The sequence below is a fragment of the Scomber scombrus genome, chromosome 14 (genome assembly GCF_963691925.1).
Source record: "Scomber scombrus chromosome 14, fScoSco1.1, whole genome shotgun sequence".
NCBI classification, from domain to species: domain Eukaryota; kingdom Metazoa; phylum Chordata; class Actinopteri; order Scombriformes; family Scombridae; genus Scomber; species Scomber scombrus.
The window spans coordinates 4,714,990-4,739,305 of record NC_084983.1 but is presented as its reverse complement, the minus strand read 5'-3'; the positions used below and the strand labels follow the sequence as shown (position 1 = coordinate 4,739,305).

General features: G+C 41.7%; 1 protein-coding gene across 1 annotated transcript in view; it reads right to left on the bottom strand.

The window, feature by feature from the left end:
• dscama (Down syndrome cell adhesion molecule a) overlaps positions 1 to 17,542 on the bottom strand; it is a 76,416-nt gene extending 58,874 nt beyond the window's left edge. Inside the window, exons 1-3 of the mRNA XM_062433589.1 lie at positions 17,443 to 17,542; positions 14,228 to 14,545; positions 13,970 to 14,119 (exon numbers count right to left, since the gene is read on the bottom strand). Of these exons, the coding sequence (XP_062289573.1) occupies positions 13,970 to 14,119; positions 14,228 to 14,545; positions 17,443 to 17,542 (568 nt within the window). The remainder of the gene's footprint in view (positions 1 to 13,969; positions 14,120 to 14,227; positions 14,546 to 17,442) is intronic.
• Positions 17,543 to 24,316: the final 6,774 nt, after the last annotated feature.

The window sequence follows — 24,316 nt, the reverse complement described above, 5'->3', positions numbered from 1 at the left end:
AGACTCAATACCGTAAGATGAAATGTTGCAGCTTGTTTTTAAGGGCTGCAAAGTGGATTGAAAAAGACATGTGGATTGCAACTGTTTCAATACACCTAATGTTTTCCTTCTTCAAACAACCGCTGAATCTACACCGATACAACCCAAGCATTCAGCATCACTGCGTCCTGTATCCGAAGGGCCTTTACCACATTAATAATGCATCATTTCATTAAATGTTCTCTTTCCAAGCCGGAGAAAAAAAAGCGCTTTCGGAGTCAAAAAAGACTTTGTTTCTCTTTGTTTTTTTTCTGATCGGCTTATCTTTTCAATGTAAACTGAGAACCAGCACTGTTCCAGCAACACACACACACTGGCTGACACAAAATGGCTGCCTTGGACTGAAAGAGGCAGTAAGCCAGAGCAGCAGCAGCAGCAGCAGCATCAGCAGCAGCAGCAGACAGAGCCAACCTTTTACCGGTCTCCCTCTTTCCTCACTCTTATTGAGAGAAGATTAACAAATCGCCATTATAACACCACTTGATTGCTTTACCCCCCCCCTTACACACACACCACCCCTTCCTCCCACACACACACAAACACACACACACACACACAAGACCCACAGAATCCCCGTCACACACAAGACATTTGGGGGGCTACAGTATGGTGACCTCCCCGGGGCCGCCGAACCAAACCAGGATTACATTGTGGAAATGTAATCCTGGTTTGGGGGCTAAAGGGATCAAGGCACTAGAAGACACAATGTAATCAGCAACAACACCCCAAGAATCAGACCACAAGATAAATCCAAGCAGAGGTTTATCCACAATGTCAATTAGAACATATGCTGGGACGCATTAATTGATGCATGACACACTTGTGATCTCTCACGCATGCTGAGGGCAACACGCAATGATTTTTTTGAATTCAGTGTATTTAAAAGTTGCATTTGTAGACGTAATAGATTTTTTTCACAGTTAAATTTAATTATTTTTTATTTAGAAAAGCGAATATATCGAATTTATTTTATTTAATAGTTGCATGAATATAAACATGTCAGCTCAAGTGAAGGAACGTGCTAAAATTGGGTTAAAAAAAGAGTCAACAAAGCTGATGAACTGAAGAAAATGTGTGTGTGTGTGTGTTTTTTGTCTGCATGTGTTTCTGTTTATGTGTCTTTCACTGACTAAATGGCTGCACAAGGTCACGTGATCCGGTCTCCATTTTGGAGCGTGGAGCGTGTGTGTGTGTGTGTGTGAGTGTGAGTGTGTGTGTGTGTGTGTGTGGAGGAACAGCAGCATACCTGGGACACACAACAACAAAAAGATAAATAAACACACTCCAGTAAACTCCACATCCAACTTTAAAAAACCTTCCTGAGCGCACAAGAGGTGAGAGCTTAAAATAAAAGAAATCAAACTAAAAAAAAAAGGAGAAAAAAAAAGAGAGAGAGAGAGAGAGAGAGAGAGAGAGAGAGAGAGAGAGAGAGAGAGAGAGAGAGAGAGAGAGAGAGAGAGAGAGAGAGAGAGAGAGAGAGAGAGAGAGAGAGAGAGGAGAACTGGCTAACATACAGTCAGCTTAATAGCTGCTGAGAGAGAGAAGCTTATCTTCCCACCACAGCTAATATGAGCTTCTCAATTAGATGAAAGGCTCTCTCCCTTTCTCTAAATTTTTTGTTCAATTTCTCTAGGCAATTTATTTAGGGTGGGGGGAGAGGGGGGGGGGGGGGGGGGTGAAAGGGAGAAAAAGAAAAAAGAAAAAAAAAGAAGGAACGGAGCCCGAGCAAACTGCATTGGCCAAGCGCATGACGAGTCATAGTACGCTTCAGCCAATCAGGTGTAGCTGACAGCGTGCGTCAACTCAGGCCCTCAGCAACAACATGACTATTTACTGTATGCAAGAGAAAAAAAAATCTATGTGGGGTTCATCACTGCTCGTCCAATACAACACACACAAGAACATGCATAGATTGTCTTCATGTATGAATTTAACGGAATTGCTTGATTCGATCAGTATTTCATCTTTTTTTCTGTTTTTTCTCATCATGACAATTAAATGCAAACTGAAGACAAAACCCAACCTGTGATTGTGATATTATAACTGATGTTTGCATAAAGAATAGAAAACACCTAACATGCTAATTAAACATTCTTTTACAGCTTTTACTCCGAGATATTTTTAGACAGTTCATTCTTTTATTCTGCATTATGGATTAACTGGGATTATGCAAAGGACCCTTCAATGCGTTCACTTATCAGTTTAATTTCTTTGTCCTTTGAATTATTTTTACACACACTCCCTCCGTATTGTATCTCTCTCTATAGTTGCTGAGTGGAACCAAAGGATTATGCAAGCATCTCCAAAAAAATTACATTTGCTCACCTTAGACAAAATAATGTAAAGCGTCAATTCACTACAGTGGGAGATTGTACGCAGAGTGGAATTCTTTAAAGCCGTCCATTCAGTTTAAACATTGAACTAAATGTTGAACGAAATGCTGGATAATTATTTTGGAATCTTGCAATTAAATAACCAGAAAGTCTCGCAGCAGTAATAGTAGTCGTATAATAAATATGAAACCTGATAAATCTGTTTTAATGTTTCGTTTTATTCAATAAAAACTGAAATGATTTAATGCATTCTTAAAATAATATTAGCTTTATTTTTTTTTGGTTTATATTTATGTGAAGAAATCAATTGAATACTCAATTTTTTGGATATCTTAACATTTGCATTCTGGCATTTTTGGGGCCTTGAATATGTTATAAATTTGTTTCTCGTATTTTTTGTAATTTATTTGTCGAAATTATAACAACACTTTTATTTTGTTAGTTTTAAATGTTATTATTTAAATTTAAAAACCTTAATAGCCTATCTAATTATAAATCAGTGTTTCATTTACTCAGCTTAATGAATGTAATGACGCAAAACATCCTTTTTTAAAATTATTTTCCAGTTGCTAAATTAATACTGACACAATGGAATAATGTTAGGTAACAAACAAAAAAATCTCTCTTGAAAAGCACCTTGAACAAACACATAAACCGTCTTTACCCAGCCTTCCCAGATCTTCCCGACCCAACTGATTCTTAATCATCCTCTCTCACCATCTGCTCCTCGCTCCTCCATCAGACTCAAGGTTACATATCACAGCTTGAAAAATACTGCTGCGGGACTGTAGCGATACATGACAGGGCACCTGGGCAAAGATGGGTGAGGAAGGAGGAGGAGGAGGAGGAGGAGGAGGAGGAGGAGGAGGAGGAGGAGGGGTGGTGGTGGTGGGGGAGTACAAATCCCAGAGTGCACTCTGCATGCAGCATACATTGCTTGGAGGGGGGGGGGAATATCACTTCCCCCCGCTGCCCAAGACGTCCATCTATCAAGGGGGGGGGGGGGGGTGGGGGGGGGCATTCTGACTGACTTTTGACACCTCTGTCTTCACATGTGTGCCTAAATCTACACATTCAATCTTTTTGAAATGCGTCCCTCATTCAAACAAGGTGATTTTGTGGAGGGAAAACACTCGTGATTAGATCTATAGTCCAGTCACTGATTGGCTGTCAACTATTTAATGAATCATCAACTATTTTGATAATCTCATAATCATTTGGAGTAATTTTTTTAAGAAAATCAAAGCTCAAAGTTTTGATTTCATCATTTCAAATGTAAATATATTGTTTCTTTTGTATTCTGTGATAGTAAACTGAATATATTTGGGTTGCAGATTGTTGCTCGGGACAACAGAAAACACTCGAGGACATTATCTTGGGCCTTGGAAAACAGTGATTTATACATTTTATACCATTTTCTGACATTTTATGAGACAAATAATTGTAAATTTCATGTGTGCTGCATGACAGAATTAAAATCTCTGGATAATTTGATAAAAGCACAAAAAGCACATTGGAGGCCCTCTGAAGCATTCAACACTGTGATTTATTGAAACGTTCAAAATGTCCGTGTCAACAAAGGGGGACACCGGTGAAACATCGGTGCGAACAATCACACATCAGTCAGGGCGATGCGCTGATGTCCAATGACATTTCATTTCTTGCCTGTCCCTTGTTATAAGAATCACCACCAGGATGTGAAACCGAGGGGCCAGCACACCATGAGTCTGCATTAAAGCTCAAGTCATGATTTTTTTTTCTCCTTCCCCCCTTCTCTCTTTTTTTTTTTTTTTTGCGCTCACTTCCTTGACGGAGAATGCAGCACAGACGGAGATAGAAAGAGAGAGAGAGAGAGAGAGAGAGAGAGAGAGAGAGAGAGAGAGAGAGAGAGAGAGAGGGATGTAGGGAGGGAGGGAGGCTGTGAATAGGCAGAGTGAGTGGCATGCATGGACGGCCCCTCTGTCTCTCAAAGACACTGCAGCAGCTGCATGCACGCGATAAGAGCAACCATTCACAGCCAACCCCCCCCTCCCCACCACCACCACCCTTTTCCTCCTCCTACACACCAACACACACACCAATACTTTTTTCCCCCTCTTCCTCTCTGTCTCTCTAACACACACACACACACACACAGGCGTTTATATGCAACCTCTCTGCAGGTTCCTCCTCAGATTCTGAGATTTCAAGCGGTCTTTGTCGCCCGGTCAAAGGTTCTCCTGCATATTTTGTTTAGTCTTCTTTTGACATTTTTCACTGACGTCAAAGTAGAGCAGGGTAAACGTGGATGAGATGGAGAGGAGGGGATCACCTCTCTCTTTTTTTTTTAATCGCTGATGGAGGGTAAGCTCCTGGAGACGTTCCTCCAGAGCTGTGACTGACCCTCATCTAGCTGTCCTCCACTGATTTTCATTTCTTTCTTTCTCTGTCTTTTTTTGTGGCTCTCTCTGATGTGCTCACATAGAAGAGGATGGCTTAAATGCCTGAAAATGACAAATGACTGTCTCTTGATATAATGATCATCATTTCTGCACCAAATCTGCAACTTGCATTATGTCACCCTGTGTTCCCTCAGATGTTTAGTCCTGAATGCATCATCTATATTATCCTCCCTCCTCCCGCCTAGACAGGAAGTGTGAACTATCCCTCTAAAAAAAAAAACAAACACACACAGGCCCTCTGAGCAGTTTAACATCCAACTTTCAGGCTTTTACTTCACGGCCTCTTTAACACACACACACACACACACACACACACACACACAGAAAATCTTTCTCTCCCTCAATATGTGACACATGAATATTTATATCTAAGCACCAGTGATATCCATGCCAATCACTTTGATCTGCTGATAACGTCCAAGCCTCCAAATCCATACAGCCGACAGAACGTCTAAGTGCCAATTAATTGGTGGCTCCTTCCACGATTAGCTCATGTTGCGCTTATAGCTAATCTGTATCTTGGCAGGGAGCCACGCATGACCTGGCTTCCATCCAGGTCCGGGGAGCCGCGGAAGGTAGCAGCCACGAGCTAGGCCGGGCACAGCGCTTGAGCAGCCCGGAGAAGATGTGCCAAACTGCAGCGGCACAAAGGAGACCTCACTGTTTATCAAAGATTAAGGAGTGTTTAGTATCTCTCCCCCGACCCTCCTCCTCCTCCTCCTCCTCCTCCTCCTCCTTCTTCTGCCTGAGCTCAAATATACGCATGCGTGCCTATACACACACACCACCTCCAGCTCACACCTTAATTGTTCCTAACCCCCAGAGTTTAATAAAGAACAAATTGCGGTTATTGGTGAGCAAACAGCACAGTACGGAGGTGGGAGTATGATCGTTGCAGCTCCGGCGCAGTAAACCAAGAGAAAGGGCATCAGCCAATTTAATTAATATCTCTGTCAGTCTCAGGCTATGACTTGGAGCAGCAGTGTGTGGAGAGAGATGTAGTGAGCACACAGAGCATAATCTAATGGTAATATTTCACAGTGTCGCCGGACACTCGCGACACCATCGTAACACATCGATAAGCACGCTATTAGAAGCGCGTACTCGTATCCGCGCTGGTGTTTTCCACCTTTAATGATGTAACAGAGCATGCAGAACATGTTACACTGCATCGTAGGGTCTGTGACACAATCCTGATAGCAGCCTAGACTCCAATACAGAGTACACAGTCATGTAGAATAAGTGTTCTGCTTTTTATCTGCTTTATATAATTAACTCACTTATATTATATTAAAATATCTACAATATCTACAAGAGCCCGATAGATATATCGGTCAAACGATATTTTCAGCTGAAATTAGCATATCACAGATATATCGGTACTGTAGCCCGACCAATACTGGATTTTTGGGGCCGATACCGATACCGATATTAAGGAGTGAAAAAATTCTGATATCGATATATTGGCCGATAATATCATATGTACAGAATATACAGATAAACACATGATCCCTCAAATGTAATGAAGGTATTAGCTAAAAAACAAACGGACATGCATAACAAACAAACAAAAAAAAGTAGAAACTTGAATTAAGTGAAAGAATCAAATATATATAAAACGCTTCCTGTATAACTTTAGACAATAAAAAACAATATCGACATGTATCAGTCACCGATGCCTATATATATGCGATAGGTCAATATCAGCAGATAATAATATATATAATAAGATCAGTCACTAATTGGTATCAATGCTTATACTGTCCAATATGTGCCCATCATTTCTTTTAAAGATATACAGGCTGCATTTTATGTGTATTTAATCCTTTTTTAAAATTCAAGTTTAATATATACATATTAAATTCTTAGTAAAGTTTACAGTTTCAGTGCACTGATGTCATTTTATAAAAATTAAGTTTATTATGTGTTTGGTAACCACAGATGTGTTTATGTATATATTCTGTATAAGATTATCAGCTGATATATACGAATTTTTTAATTCCCTAATATCGGTCTCGGTATCAGTCCCAAAAATGCAATATTGGTCAGGACCTACTATATAACATATTAAACTTGTATCTATCTATACTGATTGCTACCATCACATTTTTTAAAGTAAGATGCTTTTTTTGTCATGCTTTCATGCAGCTCAGTTTGTTTCTATGTTTCTGCTTTCTTCAGCCTTATGGCTTAGCATGCTGACTGCATGCTGCCCAACCCAAGTGCATCTACCCTCCATGTTCCCATAATGCTTTGTGGCAGCTGCAGCCAGATTCATGCACACAGGTATTGATTTTCTTCCCATTTTTTTTTCTCCCTCCCTTCAGTGCAACCCTTTATTTATCTCGCTAAGCTCCTGCCACTGGGTGTGAGGAAAGAACCAGCTCGCGGCTTGTGAGAGAGGACACAGTGAATTCAACACGAGAGAGACACTCACCACACAACCTGGATTTATTTTCATTTATCTGTTATTTATCTGCCAGCGCTGCTCTGCTGCTGAGTATAATCCTGCTCTGTGTGGGATGCATGTGTAGGTATGCGTGTGGACGTGGGCGCGTGTGCGTGTTTGTGCCGTCCGTCCATCCATCCGTCCATACAAACACTCCTTTTCTCCACAGGCCACCTGACCCATTTTTCTGTGTGAATAACAATACTCCAGCCAATCATGGGCAGACAGAATGACGAATGCTGGAAAAAAAAGACTCTACATCCAGCCTGTCACACGTCAGAGTCCCAACCCTGCCTGTCGACAGAGCGCGGCAGGGATGGAGAGGGAGAGAGTTACTTATCCTCTCTCTCTCTCTCTCTCTCTCTTTTCTCTTCCCCGCCCCTCCTTCTCTTCTCTACATCCCCATCACACAGGGACCAGTAAAACCATTACACACCCACCCCAGCCCCTAGCTCAAGGTTGTGCTGCGCCAATGGCTGCGCTTCCTACATAGCGCTCTAAGAAAAAAAAGGCAAAAACGACAGCGAGTGAGCTGCAAGGCTGCTGCCAATAAAACACATTCATTATACCACACTACCTGTAGGCTACAGCTCAGAGTATATATAGCAAATGATTAACTTCCTTTCTACCATCTAAACCATTGTTTCTAAAGCTGGGGAACCCTGGACCATTGGTGGTCGGTGCAATAATTGCAAGGGACCCTTAAAATAATAACATGTATATTAAAAAAAAAAAAATCTTATATCCTTTACAAACATATGGTATTTATAAGGTATCAGGCCTTTATTTGAGGCAGGCCTACATTAGAGGAAGGCCTTTTATTTCTAATGACATCTAAGTATAAGTATACTATTACCTGTAACTGGTCATATTTAAGTATGAAGCCTTGTTTTGGTCCATCCCTGTTTGCCCTGTTAAACTTACTGTACTATGCTATTAATACATACTCAACACTTCCTGCATCCATTTCAAATTAAAAGCCCTCTAGCGTTTCACCCGCAGACTTTTTTTTTCATAACCCACAGTTAAGATTCGGTATGATTTTTTTCTACATCCAGTCTGTGCATCAACAAAGCACCAAAACACAAACCTGTGTGTGTAACTACAAACAAACACACCCACACCAAAAGAAGAAGAAAAAGAACAGTTTTTCACTCTATTATTAGAAAATGCGCAGAAATGACAAAAACGAAACAAACAGCCGTCTGTTTCAGACACTGGTCAAACACACTCTGGTCCACAGGAGAAGAAAAAAGCAAGACATAGAGAAAAAAGAGGCAATATAAAGAGGATCATGTTGATAGTGCATACATATGCCGTTTTATGCATTTGTATTACAATATAGCAGGCAATAAAGTAGGCTTACCGTCAAATGCTCAAAGTATGCAGGGGGTCTAGTACCCAAAAAAGTTTGAGAAGCACTGCTCTAGATTAATGTTTGCAGTAGGGAAGCAGTGATCCAGCATAGTCACCATCCCTCTAAAAATACACAAGCTTTGATGCAGGATGGCAAAGAATTTAAAGCGACATATATGAGATGAATTTACTTCTATCAAATGTTAATGACACATTTATGTTGTTTACAAATTGAAAATGAGAACATTTTTAACACAATGTGGCCACCAAGGAAATCTCTGGGTTGATGAGACTGTATCTAAAGTGACAACGAGGAGTTTAAACACACAGGTCAGCTTAGGTTCCCCCGCCATCAACTGCGCGACCTGAGACTCACACACATCCACACGCCTCCATACCAGCCCGGCTTTGTAGCTGCCTTGAAATGGAGGAGGAGGAGGAGGAGGAGGAGGAGGAGGAATGGAGGAGAAACAGTTGGCACCGTTGAAACGCATGATAACGTCCAGCAGCCTTTTGATAGTAACTCTTGATATTTACTTCAAAGGCCCATTATACACAGCCAATTAAACCGACATAGTGTGGCTGGCTCTTCTCCCTCTCGGCAACGGGCTGCGGGGATGGAGGCTGGCTGCGGAAAGAACTGCGACGCACATCCCAAATGTCAACAAACATGAAAGAAACTGTGAAATGCGCAAGATGGCTCAGCAAATGGCCAGACTGAAAGTGTGAGAGCAATCTGTAATATACTGTGTTTACATGCTGCCTAACCCAGCAGCACTAAGTGATACTCAATATAGAGATATTCGTTTTTTTAAGTGTTTATTTGCAGTGTTGTGGAGGAAATATGACGTTAAGATGTTGAAGGCGTGTCTACCTGTTTAATAGTTCTTATGTGTGTGTGAATGAGAAGGTGATAGAAAGAGAGGGAAAAGAGAAAAAAAAGAAAAAGATTGAGGCGCAGGAGAGATGAGGGAAGGCTAGGCAGAGCAAAGAGAATCTGTGTGATGGCCGACGGCCCTTGTGCTTAGCTCGTGTGCTGAATGAAAAGAACCCCCGTGTCTGTGTGTGTGTGTGTGTGTGTGTGAGTCTCTGCAGTAGTGCTGGGGGGTCGGCCCTCTCTCGGCCCTACTGCTGCTGAATGCAGAGCAGGCAGCATCGGGCCGAGGCAAATGACTACAAGGCCTCCTCAGTGACTGCAGCACAGGCTGCACCTGGGGGAATGGCCCTGCACAGCAACACAGCCGCAGCCAGCCACAGTCCATCACAACACATCCTTAAAAGCAACCCTACAGGAGGGTACGCACGTGAATCCACTAGGTACCATCCGAAAAAAGGTGTCACGTTTCCTCCCGGATTGAAATGATATCCTTTTACGTTTTTTTGCGCAAGTGATTGTGACTTAGGCCTTTATTTTGATAGGGGCTGCTATTCGCTACTGTGTTTTCAAAAGCAAGTCAGCCATTAGTAATTTAGGACATCCACCAGACAACAGGACCCTTCACCAACACCTACACACACCCACACAAACTCACTTCCTCCTCTACTTTCCAACGTTTCCAACACCAGCCATTTCAAAACATCTCTGGCAGATTACACACATCATGAAACAGCTGTAACAGTTTCTCAGCAGCACCATCAACACACACCAACACATTCTGTTAATATTACATACTGTATATATCTTTCACTGTTTGATCAAGATGCAAAAAAAGCCTGCATAGCCTGTGAATCATAAATCAGCTGTTAAACAAGTCAGCACAACCACAAGTGCACCACAATGGCAAATCACTCTTAGCATTTAACTGCACTACCACACATGACATGTTCACAGCTGTGAGTTAAAGGTAGCTACCTCTCACAAGTTTCCAAATACTGTGTCAATGTAAAAAACCACCGATCTCTACTTCTGTCATTTCATTCCTTACTCATCTCTTAAATCCTCTTCTTCTGGGCTTTGACTTCTGATTACTGTTTGGCATCTTGACAAGGATTAGCTCTGCTGGTCAAACAGGAGGCAGCAGCTGGATGCACAGTTTATTTAAAGGTACACTATGCAGGATTTGTCAGTCCGTGTTTGTAAACAGATACGGCATTCAGAGTCGGCACCTCCTCCCCCGGATCAAGAGAGTGAATGAGGAGAGCAAGCGGAACTAGTGAGAACAAAGTCAGAAACATCCCAGTGCAGCAAAAATAATAAGAAAATAATAAAATACAATCAGAAGGCAGGGTTCGTGTAGACAAATACACCAACACACACTTCTAGTAGGTCATAAGTGATGATTGGGAGGGATTATTTTTGAGTCTATATCTTGTGGGTTTGTTGTTTTATTTTTTTGGAAAATCCTGTATAACATATCTTTAAAGATCCGTACCAGATATCTAAAAACAATGTTGTATTGTCTAATAATTTGTGTTTGATTTGGTTTTTGCACCAAAAGATTCATTTAAATGGTCAAGAATTCAAAAAAACAACCAAGAATCTATTAATGCACAAACATTATTCATTTCAGACGTTTACATTCAAAGTTGACATTCTAATTGTATGTGCACTGAAGTTTCCACATCACACTAAGACTGGCTCCAAAATATAATACTAATATAAATATTGTAATATTAAGAAATGTAATAAGTTGCATTAAGTTGCACCACTCATAGAACATTTGAGGCATCTCCCTTGGCGATGGGCCTTCTTCATAAACATTATTATTCAATGACAGATTTTCCTCCATTGTATGCATAATCATAGTAAACCAGTAAACCCATTACAATCAGACTTCATCCTGATTGGCTCCCCTCTCTGAACAATAACTGAAATCCTCTTAGTTGGGACATGTTGGCGCTTTGGAATTGATACATCCCCCACCTTACTCTGATACTCACACAGATAAATGAATGTTTACAATTGTTTGCATTTTATATTGTTGAGTAAAGATGCACACAACTGCTTTTATAGTTAATCAATAGTCACAGCTGATAGACAGGTCACTGCTTGAATCCACAACAATTTCCAGATCTGTATCAATACTTGTATCCCAATTAAAATTGTAAAGTCATTTCATTGGATAAAGTGATTCATATGTCAAAGAATCTGTCTACCTCTACAAAGCCCAATTTTTGTTTCTATACATTTAGTTGCTGCACAAGTTAGGACACAAAAATATCCACTTTTATTAACCCTCCTCCTCCTATTAAGGTGTGATTATATGCTGCCATTAAGAAATGTGAAAGGGCTTCAAAACAGTATCTTGACTAAACTTTGACATATACCAGTCAGCGATAATCCATCATCAAATTTAAATCATCAAATCTTCCTCTGATCTTAAATTTAGTTCAAATATTTCATAATTTCTGCTTTTTTTACCCCAAAAATGAGATATAATTTTATTTAAATTAAATGAGGCCTATTGACCATCATTTCCAAAATATGTGTAAAAATGGTCATAATATAAGTTGGAGTGAAGTGGGCTGAAAAGGTCTAACACAGAATTTAAACCTTCTTCTTTATAAACAGTCAAACCAGACTGGGTCAATTTTGACCCAGGGCGACAAAAGTTGCAAAGACGGGAAGGTAACAGGAGGGTTAACTAGTAACTAAGATTAGTGGAGTTTTTTAAGTGGGTGGAAATTAGAAAAATGCACCCGTCTCAGGCAAATAAATCAACTTGTTCCCCGAGCAAATCAACTTGTCAAAAAGGTCCTTGATACAGTAAAAATGTATCTTGCCTCATTAGTAAATGTTACCTTTTTATCTCTATCTCCTCAGTAAAACTCACATGTAGGAGTAAATAGTAGAGCATGAAATAGCTTCTTACTGCAGTGGTTCTGTTAAAGCACCAGGCTACTATATAACCACTATATCAGACAGCTATACTGCACTGACTGAATGCATTTTTCATCATAATTGTCTATTCTTTTCTAATGGACACCAGGGGTTCTTTAGGTGGTGCATTGTTAGTCTCCCCTGCAACAACTCCAAATGGTCTACGTCCAGTGAGACTTCCACAGTGCCTGTCTGACAGGCGCTGCACATCATGCTACACCTTCCAAACTGAAGAGCCAAAGTCAATTATTCATGTCGGAGACCGAAAAGCTATATTTCACAAAGTTTTTTGTTTTAAGTCCAAGTGTTGATATTATTTTTATTCATGAAAAATTAAAATGTTGGAAGCTTGGTCATAGAGATGAGGGGTTAAGCCATCTCGCGCAAAAATGTCAGCTAGTGTGCATATAGACACAAGCAGACATTGATACACACACACACACAGAAAGTGCACTTAAAATGTGTGTACAAGAGGATGAGGGGAATGGACGGTGCGTCAGTAGGATGCGTGCACTGAGACGTGAATAAAGACCATTTGCTCATGGATTCATAGGCTTCCGTCATCCATTATTTAGCATGGAGAAGAGCAGTGGATTGGTGGCTGGATGATTTTTCTGACAGTGTTTACATGGCTGACGGCTACACATGGACGGATTCCTACGGCACAGGATAAACACTTTTTTGTCGATGATGCAGAAACGTTTTTTTTTCTCTGTAAGAATCAACTGCCAAAATGTCCCGTATAAACTTCCAGCCATGCCGTTAAAAAACTGAACAATGCAGCAGTCAGAACACAAATGTATTGAGAATGAGAAACCCTACACTGTACATTCCATCAGCGACAGCAACATAACCCTCGTATTCGCCCGCATTTGAAAACATGCTTGAGGCAAATCCATTTATGGACAATTAAGAGATTGCTATAGATTTCAACATGGCCGATTTCGCCTCGGCCGACAAATGTGAAACGTCAACAAAAAAAAAGAAACGGTGGCTATCCGGCATTTGCCCTCCATCCAAAAGCAAAATGACATTAGCTCTTGTCTATTGAGTTTGTTAAATGCCCCACATAAAGTGAATTTGCCCCCCAGGGCTGGGAAACAATCACGCAGGCGAGTGTTCCATTTAAGTGATTTGAATGATCGGAGCGCCGCAGTGCTTCCTATCAGCCAGAGAAATGGGTCAATACACTGAGACTAAGTGACACGGCTGGCAGCCTGCGCTCTCGTGGAAGACTGGCAGAGGAAGAGGAGCGGGACCTCACTGTCATTGGGTCAGACAGACGTGGAGACACACACACACACACACACACACACAGGCACACAAAGCGGGACTGGCTGGCTAGTACAGTACAAGCCAGGCCCTTGTGTAGGTTCATGTCAGAAGTTTCACACAGTTAACTTAGAACACACACACCTCTGCTGTCACATGTCAATTGCCGGATATCGAACTACACAAAAGTTCTCTCAGACTTGTAACTTTCAGACACGATGCAGTAGCTGCTGTAGAGGAGACAGACGCCATGACTTACTTTCAGCGTTGATTGACATTGTGTCTTTCTCCCAGGACACAACGGTGATGTAGGCCTCCACTGAGGCAGGGATAATGCACTTGAAGACCGCCACATTGCCTCTCATGGCTTTCTGGTCCTCCACCCGAACAGTGTAGGGCTCTCGTAGGACTGGGAGGAGGAGGAAGAAGGGACAAAGAGGTGTGTTGAGTACAAGATGGAAAACTGCGACTACTAGATAAGAGACATCTGTAGACATTCACGAGAAGACAAACTGACCCGCCTTAATGTGGACATCTTGGGTCCTGATTCTCCCTGAGGGGTTCTCCGCTGTGCAATAGTAGGTGTTGTCGTGGATAAGTTTGCTGAAGCTGGAAGGGGGGATGTGGAAGATCTGAAGGGTGCCATTGGGGTGCACATGGCGGATCCCTGGCACATCATAGATCTCCTCGCCGGTGGCCAGGTACCAGCGCAGTGAGAGAGGGGGCACGCCTGCGGCGGGACAGGGCACCGATGTCCCTGTGGTGCTGGCAAACACTACCTCTTGCACAGATGCATTGACAAAATACAAGCTGGAACGTAGATCTTCACAGAAAACTGCAGAGAGAGAGAAATGAGATTAGAAAGGAATAATGTTAGAAAAGCAATTGTTTGAACATTGTACAGCATGCCTTAAAATGACTTATTATTACTGTTAAACCCCAACACATAGAATAACTATTATTTCTGACTAGTTTGTGCTATCCTGCATCTCCTCAACTCTAGTGTGTTTTCCTTTGAATTTAAGCTGTATGTTTGTGCTCACTGCAGTTGAGGGAGCTTAGAAAAGTGTGTCTGGTTGTCTATGTAGAGACATTACAGTGAATGTAAAATAACAGAACCAGCAAAGCTCCAGACCAGAGTACACAACATGCACATCTGTAGCCACACCCTTCTTCTAAAACATGTGTATACAACACAAAAACAAAAACACACACACACACACAAAATCCACAATTCTTTTCCACATCAATTGAAACGCTCTGAGGGCAAACATAACCCAAGAGTCTCTTCAGAAGTGAATACTTGTTGTTAGTAGCTTCGGGGGTAATTTTCCAACAATAGATGCATTTCTTAGTAAGCGTATGAGGGAAAAATCTCATCATTATTCAAGCTTAAGTGATCATCCTTAACAAAAATAGTATAATAGAAGTGGTTACGTCATTATTATGTGAGCTAAGATGTTCACAATATCATATTGGTGTTTTTAAGGTTCCCTCTGTGTTTGTGTTTACCCTCACACAGCCAAACCTCTATACATTTCCTCCCGAGAAGCTAATTTTCATCTATGCTTTCATCAGAATTAAAAGCCCTCACAGCTTCCCTCTAAAAAGGCTCCATCTTGGATCTCAATAACTAATCTATCACTGTAACAATTACATTGTTGCTGTATTGTCAAACACTCACCGACAATCAGTTTCTATGATTATAATTCGGATGTTGCCTAAAATAAAATACCCCTAAAAGGTGCTGTGCAGTCAATTTTTCATGTTTATCTACACCGTGTGCAGCAGAGGATGTTTCCAAGTCATCTCAACTAATAAAGCAAGTCAATGTAATGTGATGCACTTCCCCTGTAGTAAGTTACTGTACTGGATGAAAACTGACAATGCAACTCTTTGCTGTAATAGACAACCCACGCTGCAGGCAGGAAGCCAGGATATGTATACTGGCTGGAACCCAAGGAAGGATGGAGGGCTTGTTTAATATATCCACAGCTTTTTTACAGTGTCCTCTTGTTGTTGAGAAAATAAACAGATAACTACAGACACTGTTTTTAGCACATTTCTATAAGTCTGCAGTTTTTAAGACCTTTGTATTGCAAGAGGAGACAACAAGAACCTGCAAACTCTGCACAAATGAGTGATGCCATAGTTTTAATTGAATCAACTAACCGAATGAATAGATTAATTCATTATCATTATTCCTCAATGAAGTAATTAATTGATTATTTTGTCTATGCAAAACACATTTTACAGCCTGTCTGCTATTTTCTTAAGTTTTCCACCAGCCCTAGAAATTATAATAACAATTTATGTTATTATATTTTGAACTTATTGCTGAGATCTGAAGATGCTGCAACCTGACTGGACCAAACAGCAGCTGGGTAAGCAGCATGAGTCTTCAGACAAAGACACAATATCAACAGATGTCCACTTTAAGTTAATCCTCAAAACCAGATTATTTTGTATTGAATACAATGATGAACGTTAACAATATGTTGATAAATACATATGGACACACTACACCAGGGATATCCAAACTATTCCATAACGGTTCATGTGGCTGCACATTTTCATTCCAGCCAATCAGAAGCACACCATGCTTGACTCATTTAATCAACTGATCTCAGTCTTCAGACAGTTGATTGGTCAAATCATGTGTGCTCTTGGTTGGTTGGAACAAAAACCTGCAGGTACATGAACCCTTTATGGAATAGTTTGGACATACCTGTACTAGAGAGAGTAAAGTTACTCCCACAGGTGTCACTTCTGCTGATGATGCCTCCATACATTACAATTATACACTAAAAGCTGTGTGCTGTGATTGGTTACAGTAAGTACAGTAGGTAAAAGTTGATCCAGCTTTGCAAAATGTAAGAGAATTTACAACATGTGTGGTAATGAGATTAATATTTCCATTTGTTTTGTCTGTTTTTTTACTTGTTTAGACTCAGGTAGATCACTTGTATTGCTTGTCCCAATGTTAAGCTGGATCCACAGTTGCAATGTTGTCACTAAATAAAGAGATAACTTGCACATATACAATGGTTAAACATCGTTCTTGATGTAATAGAGCTCTCAGTAACATTGCAACTTTTGTGACTATGTGTGTGTATATCCTATGTATTTTATGTGTATCAGCTGTAATGCCTTTGCTTTCCTTGGAGAAATTTAACAATACAAACATTTGATTTTAAAAAAGCTTTTAAGTCGGTCATTACATTGTTTGTTCTTGGCAGTACAATGGCAAATTTGTGCTATAAAGAAAAAGGAAGAAGTCTAAAAATAGATTTGTAATGAGGCCTGCTGATACATACAAATTATGATTCACCTATGCAGTATGCGTACGTGTCATAATATGGACTGTATGTAGATGTATGTTTATTGTCATGAGTCATAACTTCAAGAAAACTGCAAACCAAGTCACAAAATGCTCAGTTTTGAATTATATACTGAACATACTGAACAATGACATGGTTGACAAAAAAGTGCAGTATGGTCCTTTAGTGCTAATCTTACTATGGCATTCTGAGGACAACCAGTGTCAGTCAGTCTACTGTAAACACCTCAGACAGCTCTACTGTATCTCTACAGTCTCTGCTCTGTGTTAATGTGGGCTCTCTCTCCTCCTGTCGCCAGCTTGCCTGCCTGTGCGACAGCTGCCAATCCCCTCTCCCTGGAGACCAAACATTTTAGCGCTTCATAAATTCCTAATGAGCGCGCTCAAATCACCGGCCACTTCCACCCACCGGTCGTTCAACCTGTTACGACAAACAAACACCACGGCGTACACATGTTCCGGCACATTTCGAGCTGCACTCACTTCACACATGCGGTACTCAAGAGGGGCCGGGGGCCTCGGGGTGTTGAAAAGCCAACAGTTGTACTTGTCGACAGCTACAAGACTTTAGTTTCTTATCCGAGAGGGGGGCGAGAAAAAAAAGGCAGAGGAGCTCTGACACCGGTCAGTTCTTGGGGAGGTTTTATTGATCGGCGGTCTGGCCGTACTGAAACATTAATTACTTTTAAAACACTGATCGTTTGGAAGTTTGGATGCTGAATCAAACGACGAGGTGTCACATTACCAATTAATGAGTGACCTAACAACACAAAACAAGTCAGCTGATGAGGCTTGGAAACACATCCAGTGATATATGTTGCAAAGATTAAACATCATTCCCTTTCCAGCATTAGCCTTCATATAGAGAGACTTAACAATACATTTGATAAACATACTTGCTTTAAAATACAGTAAGTAGCTGCATATTTTTTTTAAAAAGCAGCAGTGACCAAAAGTGTAGACAAAATAACTCCTTTTGAATTCTTCCCATAATGATATGTGTAAAACCTGTCAGGGCTTCATTTATGGCTGTGTAATCATACAGAGTAACAGCTTGTCAGTAGTTATCTCAAGCAGGAAAATCTGCCATCAAGATGATCATAAAATCTCAGCATCTGCTATGAATAGCAGGGAGCCACTGTCACACTAAAGGGACTATTTACCACAATTTAGCTCATTTGGTTCTTAAATAGACATATTGGCTCTCATCATCTGCATACATTTCTAATAATCTAATAAAAAGGGTGTGTTATTGTGATACTGTTTGATTCCTTATCATTTTCAGGTAATTTACACACTGCATTATCCATACTGTAATAGTCAGGAGCTGATTTTTATTTAATTTGAGAATTTTGGTGAAAATAAACAGCAGAAATGTAAAGGGAGGTTTTAACTGAAGGGTAATACAGATCGGAATTGTATGATTTTGTTTTTTTAAGGTGGTTGTGTGCCTGCTGGGTGGAGGTCCAGGGATGCTGCAGTGGTCCAGACTCTAAACAAACAGGCACGGTGCAGCCTCCGGTCTGAGCGGGTTTGAAAGGTAACTGAGCGAGGAGCGAGAAGGAGGAGAGGCTGCCTCATAACTGCTTTTGTCTCAATCCGCTTTGCACCAACTCATAAAAAATTGAGACCACCACCACCACCACTACCACTACCACCACCACCACCACCACCACCACCCATTTCTGGGTGGCTGATTCCTTAAGATGAGAAAGCCTGATGGACGCGAGACCCTGCCAGATCCCAATAGTTCAGATAGATACAGTAGGGAGTGCATTTATTTTTCAGTGCGGTGCCAAGGAAAACACTGAGGGTGGGATGGATGGGAGGGGGGTGGGCGGGGGGGTTGAGTGGAGTGGGGAGGCGGGAAAGCTGGAAAGCACTCAGACAGTGACATGCAGGCCGCTATTAGCAGAGAGAGACAGAAAGGAGAACGTAAAGAAAAAGGGGGGATGGCATGACAGAGGTCAAAGGCATGCCTCATCTCAGTTGTCTTTCACAACCTCCTTTAAATCTATCCTCTCTTCTCTCATTATTCCTTTTACTCCTCATTCTCTTCCTCCCTTTTTCCCAGCTCTGCTTCCTCTGATGGTATTCCTCTCTAACCTTCATCTCTCCTTCCCGCTCCTCTGACCCTGTCTCTCACATTCAGATACAAACAATAAATGTAAAAAGAGGGAGACCCAGAAAGGAAGTCCACATAGCTCAGCTGTCCACTGATGAACTCTGCTGCTCTGTATTTATCATCTACTGGACCTTCACCAGTCCCTGCTATGTGAAAAACAACACATATATTCTGCTGTGACCTGGAAAAAGAACAAAGGGGACTATTGGGTCAAAAAAAAAAAAAGCCTCCTTCATCATGTTACCCTACTTGGACCACTCGCCCAATCAGGTTATAGCTAGACACTCCTTGCACTATACTCTCCTCTGACTCTCCACTGAGGATTATCTAATACGAGCAGAAATTACATAAAATATTAGAATATTCAGTTGTAAGTGAATAGCCTGAGACAAAACCAGCCAAATTTATCATAATGCTCGCTTGCCAGTGTTAGAGACAGAATGTGGGCGTCTGTTGGCTGTCATCAAGTGTGTGTTTGTGTGCGGCACCGTTAAATAATAATCTCGTTAACGGCTGTCATAAAATAGTAAGATGTAACACACACACAAACACGCATCTACGAGATATGTAACGCATTGTTTTTTTGTGCGGGGAGAGAGGGAAGCAGCAGAGCACTTTGAGAGAATCTATTGATAACGGCGGGAACACACGAGCGAGATCAAAACAAGAGGCCGGGGCTGAATCTTGAAACGGGAGATGAAAGATTTATGCGGACCCTATCGATAGTCGGTCAGCTGTCAGCTCGCTTGGCAGATTAAGGCTGAAGTCTGCAACACTTTGGTCCACATCTCAAAGGGTTTCTGGCTCGGTTGATATTGCCGATATTCCGAATCTTACTTTTAAAATGAATCTTTTGCTTATGGAATAGACCTGAAAAGTGCGATTGTGTTGTCCTCGCTTTCATTTAAAGCCTCTACTCGTGTCCTATCCTGCTCTGCAAACCTAGCCATACACCATTTCAACCTTCTCTATATACTCAGTTCCTCAATTGCAGCAAACGATTCCTCCAAAAAAGTCAGTCTGTCTCGGTCTCCTTGATACACTTTTGGCATCGCGCGCACGTTCGATTACAATATTATGCTGAAGGAACACACCAACCCACTCCTGCGCCTGTCGTGCCCACACACGCACATGCTCTCACTAACAGTCACCATATGCCAGCCTGTGTGCCAGAGCCCGTCTTAATCGACATCCAGCTTTCCATGAGCCAAAACCACAAAGAGGAAAAAGTGATATTGTTCAATTATGAATCCCACACATGTATAATAGATGGACTCTCTTTTTTTCTGTGTTTTCAGTTATAGCAGAAAAAGAAGATGGGGTGGAAGGGAGTGTCCAATGTGTTCCCTCTACTTCTTCTTGCTGTGTGAAATAATGCTTGGCGCAGTCCCAGATGTCAGCACCTATTGGTGGCAGGCCTCTCTGAAGCCTCTAATGGTGGATTGCAGGTGACTCCTAATGCAGTATTTCCCATTGTGGAGCCTCTGCAAGAACCGCGTTGGGAGCTCAAGGGCACCAGACTCGCTTCGGTCAAGGAGAGTGCACGTGGCGTGTCAGGAAGGGATGTGTGAGTGGGGGTGGTGTGGGTGGGGGCGGGGGGTGGGGGTGCGTTAATGTCTGGGAGTCCACCAACGCGGAGGCTGACGTGGGCTCGGTTGACAGGCGAGACGGCGAGGAGTCGATGCAGCCAGTAATGCTGCTGGTTTCGCCTGCAACTGTTATGGAGAATATTCTACTGGCACGTGTAGATATTATTCAAATTAAACATCAAGACTGGTGACTGGTGTTTCCCAAAGTGAAAAAGCAAAGATCCTCAATGATATTACTCTGAAACATCAAACCTTTCATGTTCTCTGTAATGTGTGCTCAGCAAGACCTGTGATCCTCTACTCTGACAATGCCCATCAGTGGTTGCTTCCAAATCACCCAGGCAATTTATTTAAGTAAATGTCTGATCAATACAGGTCCCACTAACGCACAACATAAATAGGCCTATGCATTAGCCTGTGCATTAGCCCACTGATGTGTCAGGGGCTTTTTGCATGGCCTGTGTTTACTTCAACCAAACACCATTAATCAACCTTAGATGAATGTGCTCGTGAGCTTCTTGTTTTCTTCTTAAAATGACAGAAGACTCAGTGATGCTTCATTTTGCTTCGTATTATCTTGGTTCACTGCTTGGCTTTCTGCAACAACGCTCTGATATTCACCCTTTCCTCCTATGATTTTATCACATTGAATTAGCTATTAGCCACAACATGTCTGCCCACCCCAAGGCTGCTAATGTATTTAAACATTAGTCCAATTGGCTCTCAGCCACAGTGTGGCCCACTCCAGGTCAGAGATCTCTGTGGTGCTACAGTGGGCACCAGGGCATCAAGACATTAGGGCAACTCCACTGGGCAAACAAGCACTGAGCCACACTGACAGCTCATGGCAGGCAATGCAGGTAATTAAGGCAGAGCTCTGCAGAGACCGCCTAGGGAGGGGAGTGGGGGCTGGGGGAGTGGAAAAAAGGGAGGGGTGGAGATGGGGTGGAGGACAGGACGGCCTCATGATGACAGTGAGTAAGCATCCAACCAACCCCCCACCCCCCCCCTCTCCTCCTCCTCTACCCCCACAAACTCCACCCCCCCTCCTCTCCTGCCCTAGGGGCTTACACAATTCGCGGTAAAGAGAAGTGCTGCGCAGAGCCGAGATGCACAGATCGGAGAACAGGGTCCCCCCTCACTCACCCAAATCACCGGCTCCCAATTTGCCCTCATGAATAATGTTGAGCGGTGCGCTCAGTGCCACGCAGCCACTATGTAAAACCAATGATACCCTCCTCTGATGTCAACTCTCTGGAGGGCGAGACGAGAGTCATCGTGGAGTGGGTTAGTTGATGCATATGAATGCTCATTTACATGAGCGCCAACAGGAGTCGAGGGAGTTCCCACATACTGGGTACTTTGAAGACCTTAATCAGTTACATCACCAAGGTGGAAATGGACAATTACTGCAAATCAACTGAGACAGAGCAAGAGAGAGAGAGATGGCTAAGGAGTGAAAAGAGGAGAAACTAATGTGAGTGAGTAAACAAGCTCTTGTTGCTGCCACTGAAGCTAATATGCAAAGGCACATCAAGAGACAGAAGACAACGAAGTAAAAACAACCATATGAGACATTCATAATGCTCCATTACCCCTTGCTAAGTGACACAGCATTGACATGACAGCATGTACATACCCGATGTAGCAACTTTTAATATTATTCCACATGAATATGAAAGTGTGAATCAGAGCCTGATGCAGACTCTGGTAAAATGCTCACATGACTGCATTACAGAGCCACATTTAAACCCATAAAAACAGTAGCCATGGGCCCAACAGTAGGCCTGACCTCTGACACATGACTACAAGAAATTTTTAGAACATTACTCTAAACTGGAGTAACCAACTAATCATAAAATTATCTCTGATTCTCTTAAAGCAGGTTTATTTTAGCAGCATGGCTCATGGCTTCAACCAACATTCAGTCAGCCCATCACTTTGGTTCAGACTGAAATATCTCAACAACTACTGGATGGATTGACATGACATTTTGGGAAGACATCCATGGTCCACATAGGATGGATCCTTGTTGACACTTTCCCTCAAGCTCCACCATGAGGTTCAGATTTGTGTTTTGTTACCATACAGTTATTAGATGGTTTGCAAAGAAATTTGGAATGGACTTTTATGATGATGTACCATCATCTCTGGTGAAAATGTGTGCTTATCCAATAACATTCCCCATAACCTCTGCTGTACTTGTGTTTAGTTCTAAACTGAGATGGTGACCATGATGAATATTATACCTGTTAAGCATTAACGTATTACCATCGACATTGTGAGCATGTTATTGAAAAATAAGTATTTATCTCAAAGCAGAGCTAAAGAGCACTAAAACACTAAAATGTCTCAGTTTTCAACATTCACGACCAAATTGTCCGGGTTTCCTCTACAATTAAAATGATAATGACAATATTATATTCTTTTTGTCAGTGCTTACATAGATGTGTATCCTGTTCTGTCCACTCATGATTACATAACCCAATAAAAAAAGATCAAAACAATTCATTACACATCTGAATTCAACACTGATTTGTCTGTATGTGCTGATGTCGAGGTTGTTGCTGAGCTGGTGTCAAAGGTGCTGCTCGCAACATATGTAACATACATGCGTGGGTGTTTGGGTAAACTTAAGGGTCCCGGTTTGGGGGTTTGAAAATATAGTCATAGCCAGTTAGCTTAGCATAAAGACTGGAAAGAGGGGGACACAGCTACGAAAGGTAACAAAATCTGTCTACCAACACCTCAAAAGCTCACAAATGAACACGTTATAGTGGTATTAGTAGAACTTTAGTTCCTGTCTTGTCATTGAACTGACTGCTGGAGTATGTTCTTTTAGTAGAAGAGGTTTTTAGAAAAAGCTGCACTGAAAGAAAGCTCAAAAAAGCTCACACTTTTAGAGAGGGGAAGAGAGGCATTATTTCTATTTCAGTAAAATTCCTCCCACCTCTGCTTGCTGTACTGACAAGTGCAGCTTTGACTTGAGCTGATAGACAGACAGAGAGAGAGAGGGAGAGAGAGAGAGAGAGAGAGAGAGAGAGAGAGAGAGAGAGAGAGAGAGAGAGAGAGAGAGAGAGAGAGAGAGAGGAGGTGGATCTCAGGTGAGCTGAGAGGGAGGACTTTAAACGCAGCAGGGAGGGATGAACGAGGAGATTAACTGAAGGAGGAAAGCTGACAGTTTGAACATCATCTTAATATTCTACTACAGCACAGAGCAGGAGTCTATAGTCAGCATATACATATCATGTGCATCTGAACAAAATCATTACATTTAAGCCTGAGCGGGGTTTTACATTATTTTCCTGTGAGTATTAGCCGGAGGTAAATCTACTGGATTGTGTATTAGAGGATCAAAACGTTCTGATGTACACTTTAAAAAGTCTGTAACACACTTAAAGACTAACCAGTTCTCCCTTAAACTGTTCTTCTATAAATGAATCAGACTTTATTTAACATATGACTGAAGGCAAGTGGTGACTACAACATGTTGACATGAATGAGAGCTGAAATGTAACATCGGTGGTGAGAAAATCACACTAAAAATGTTGA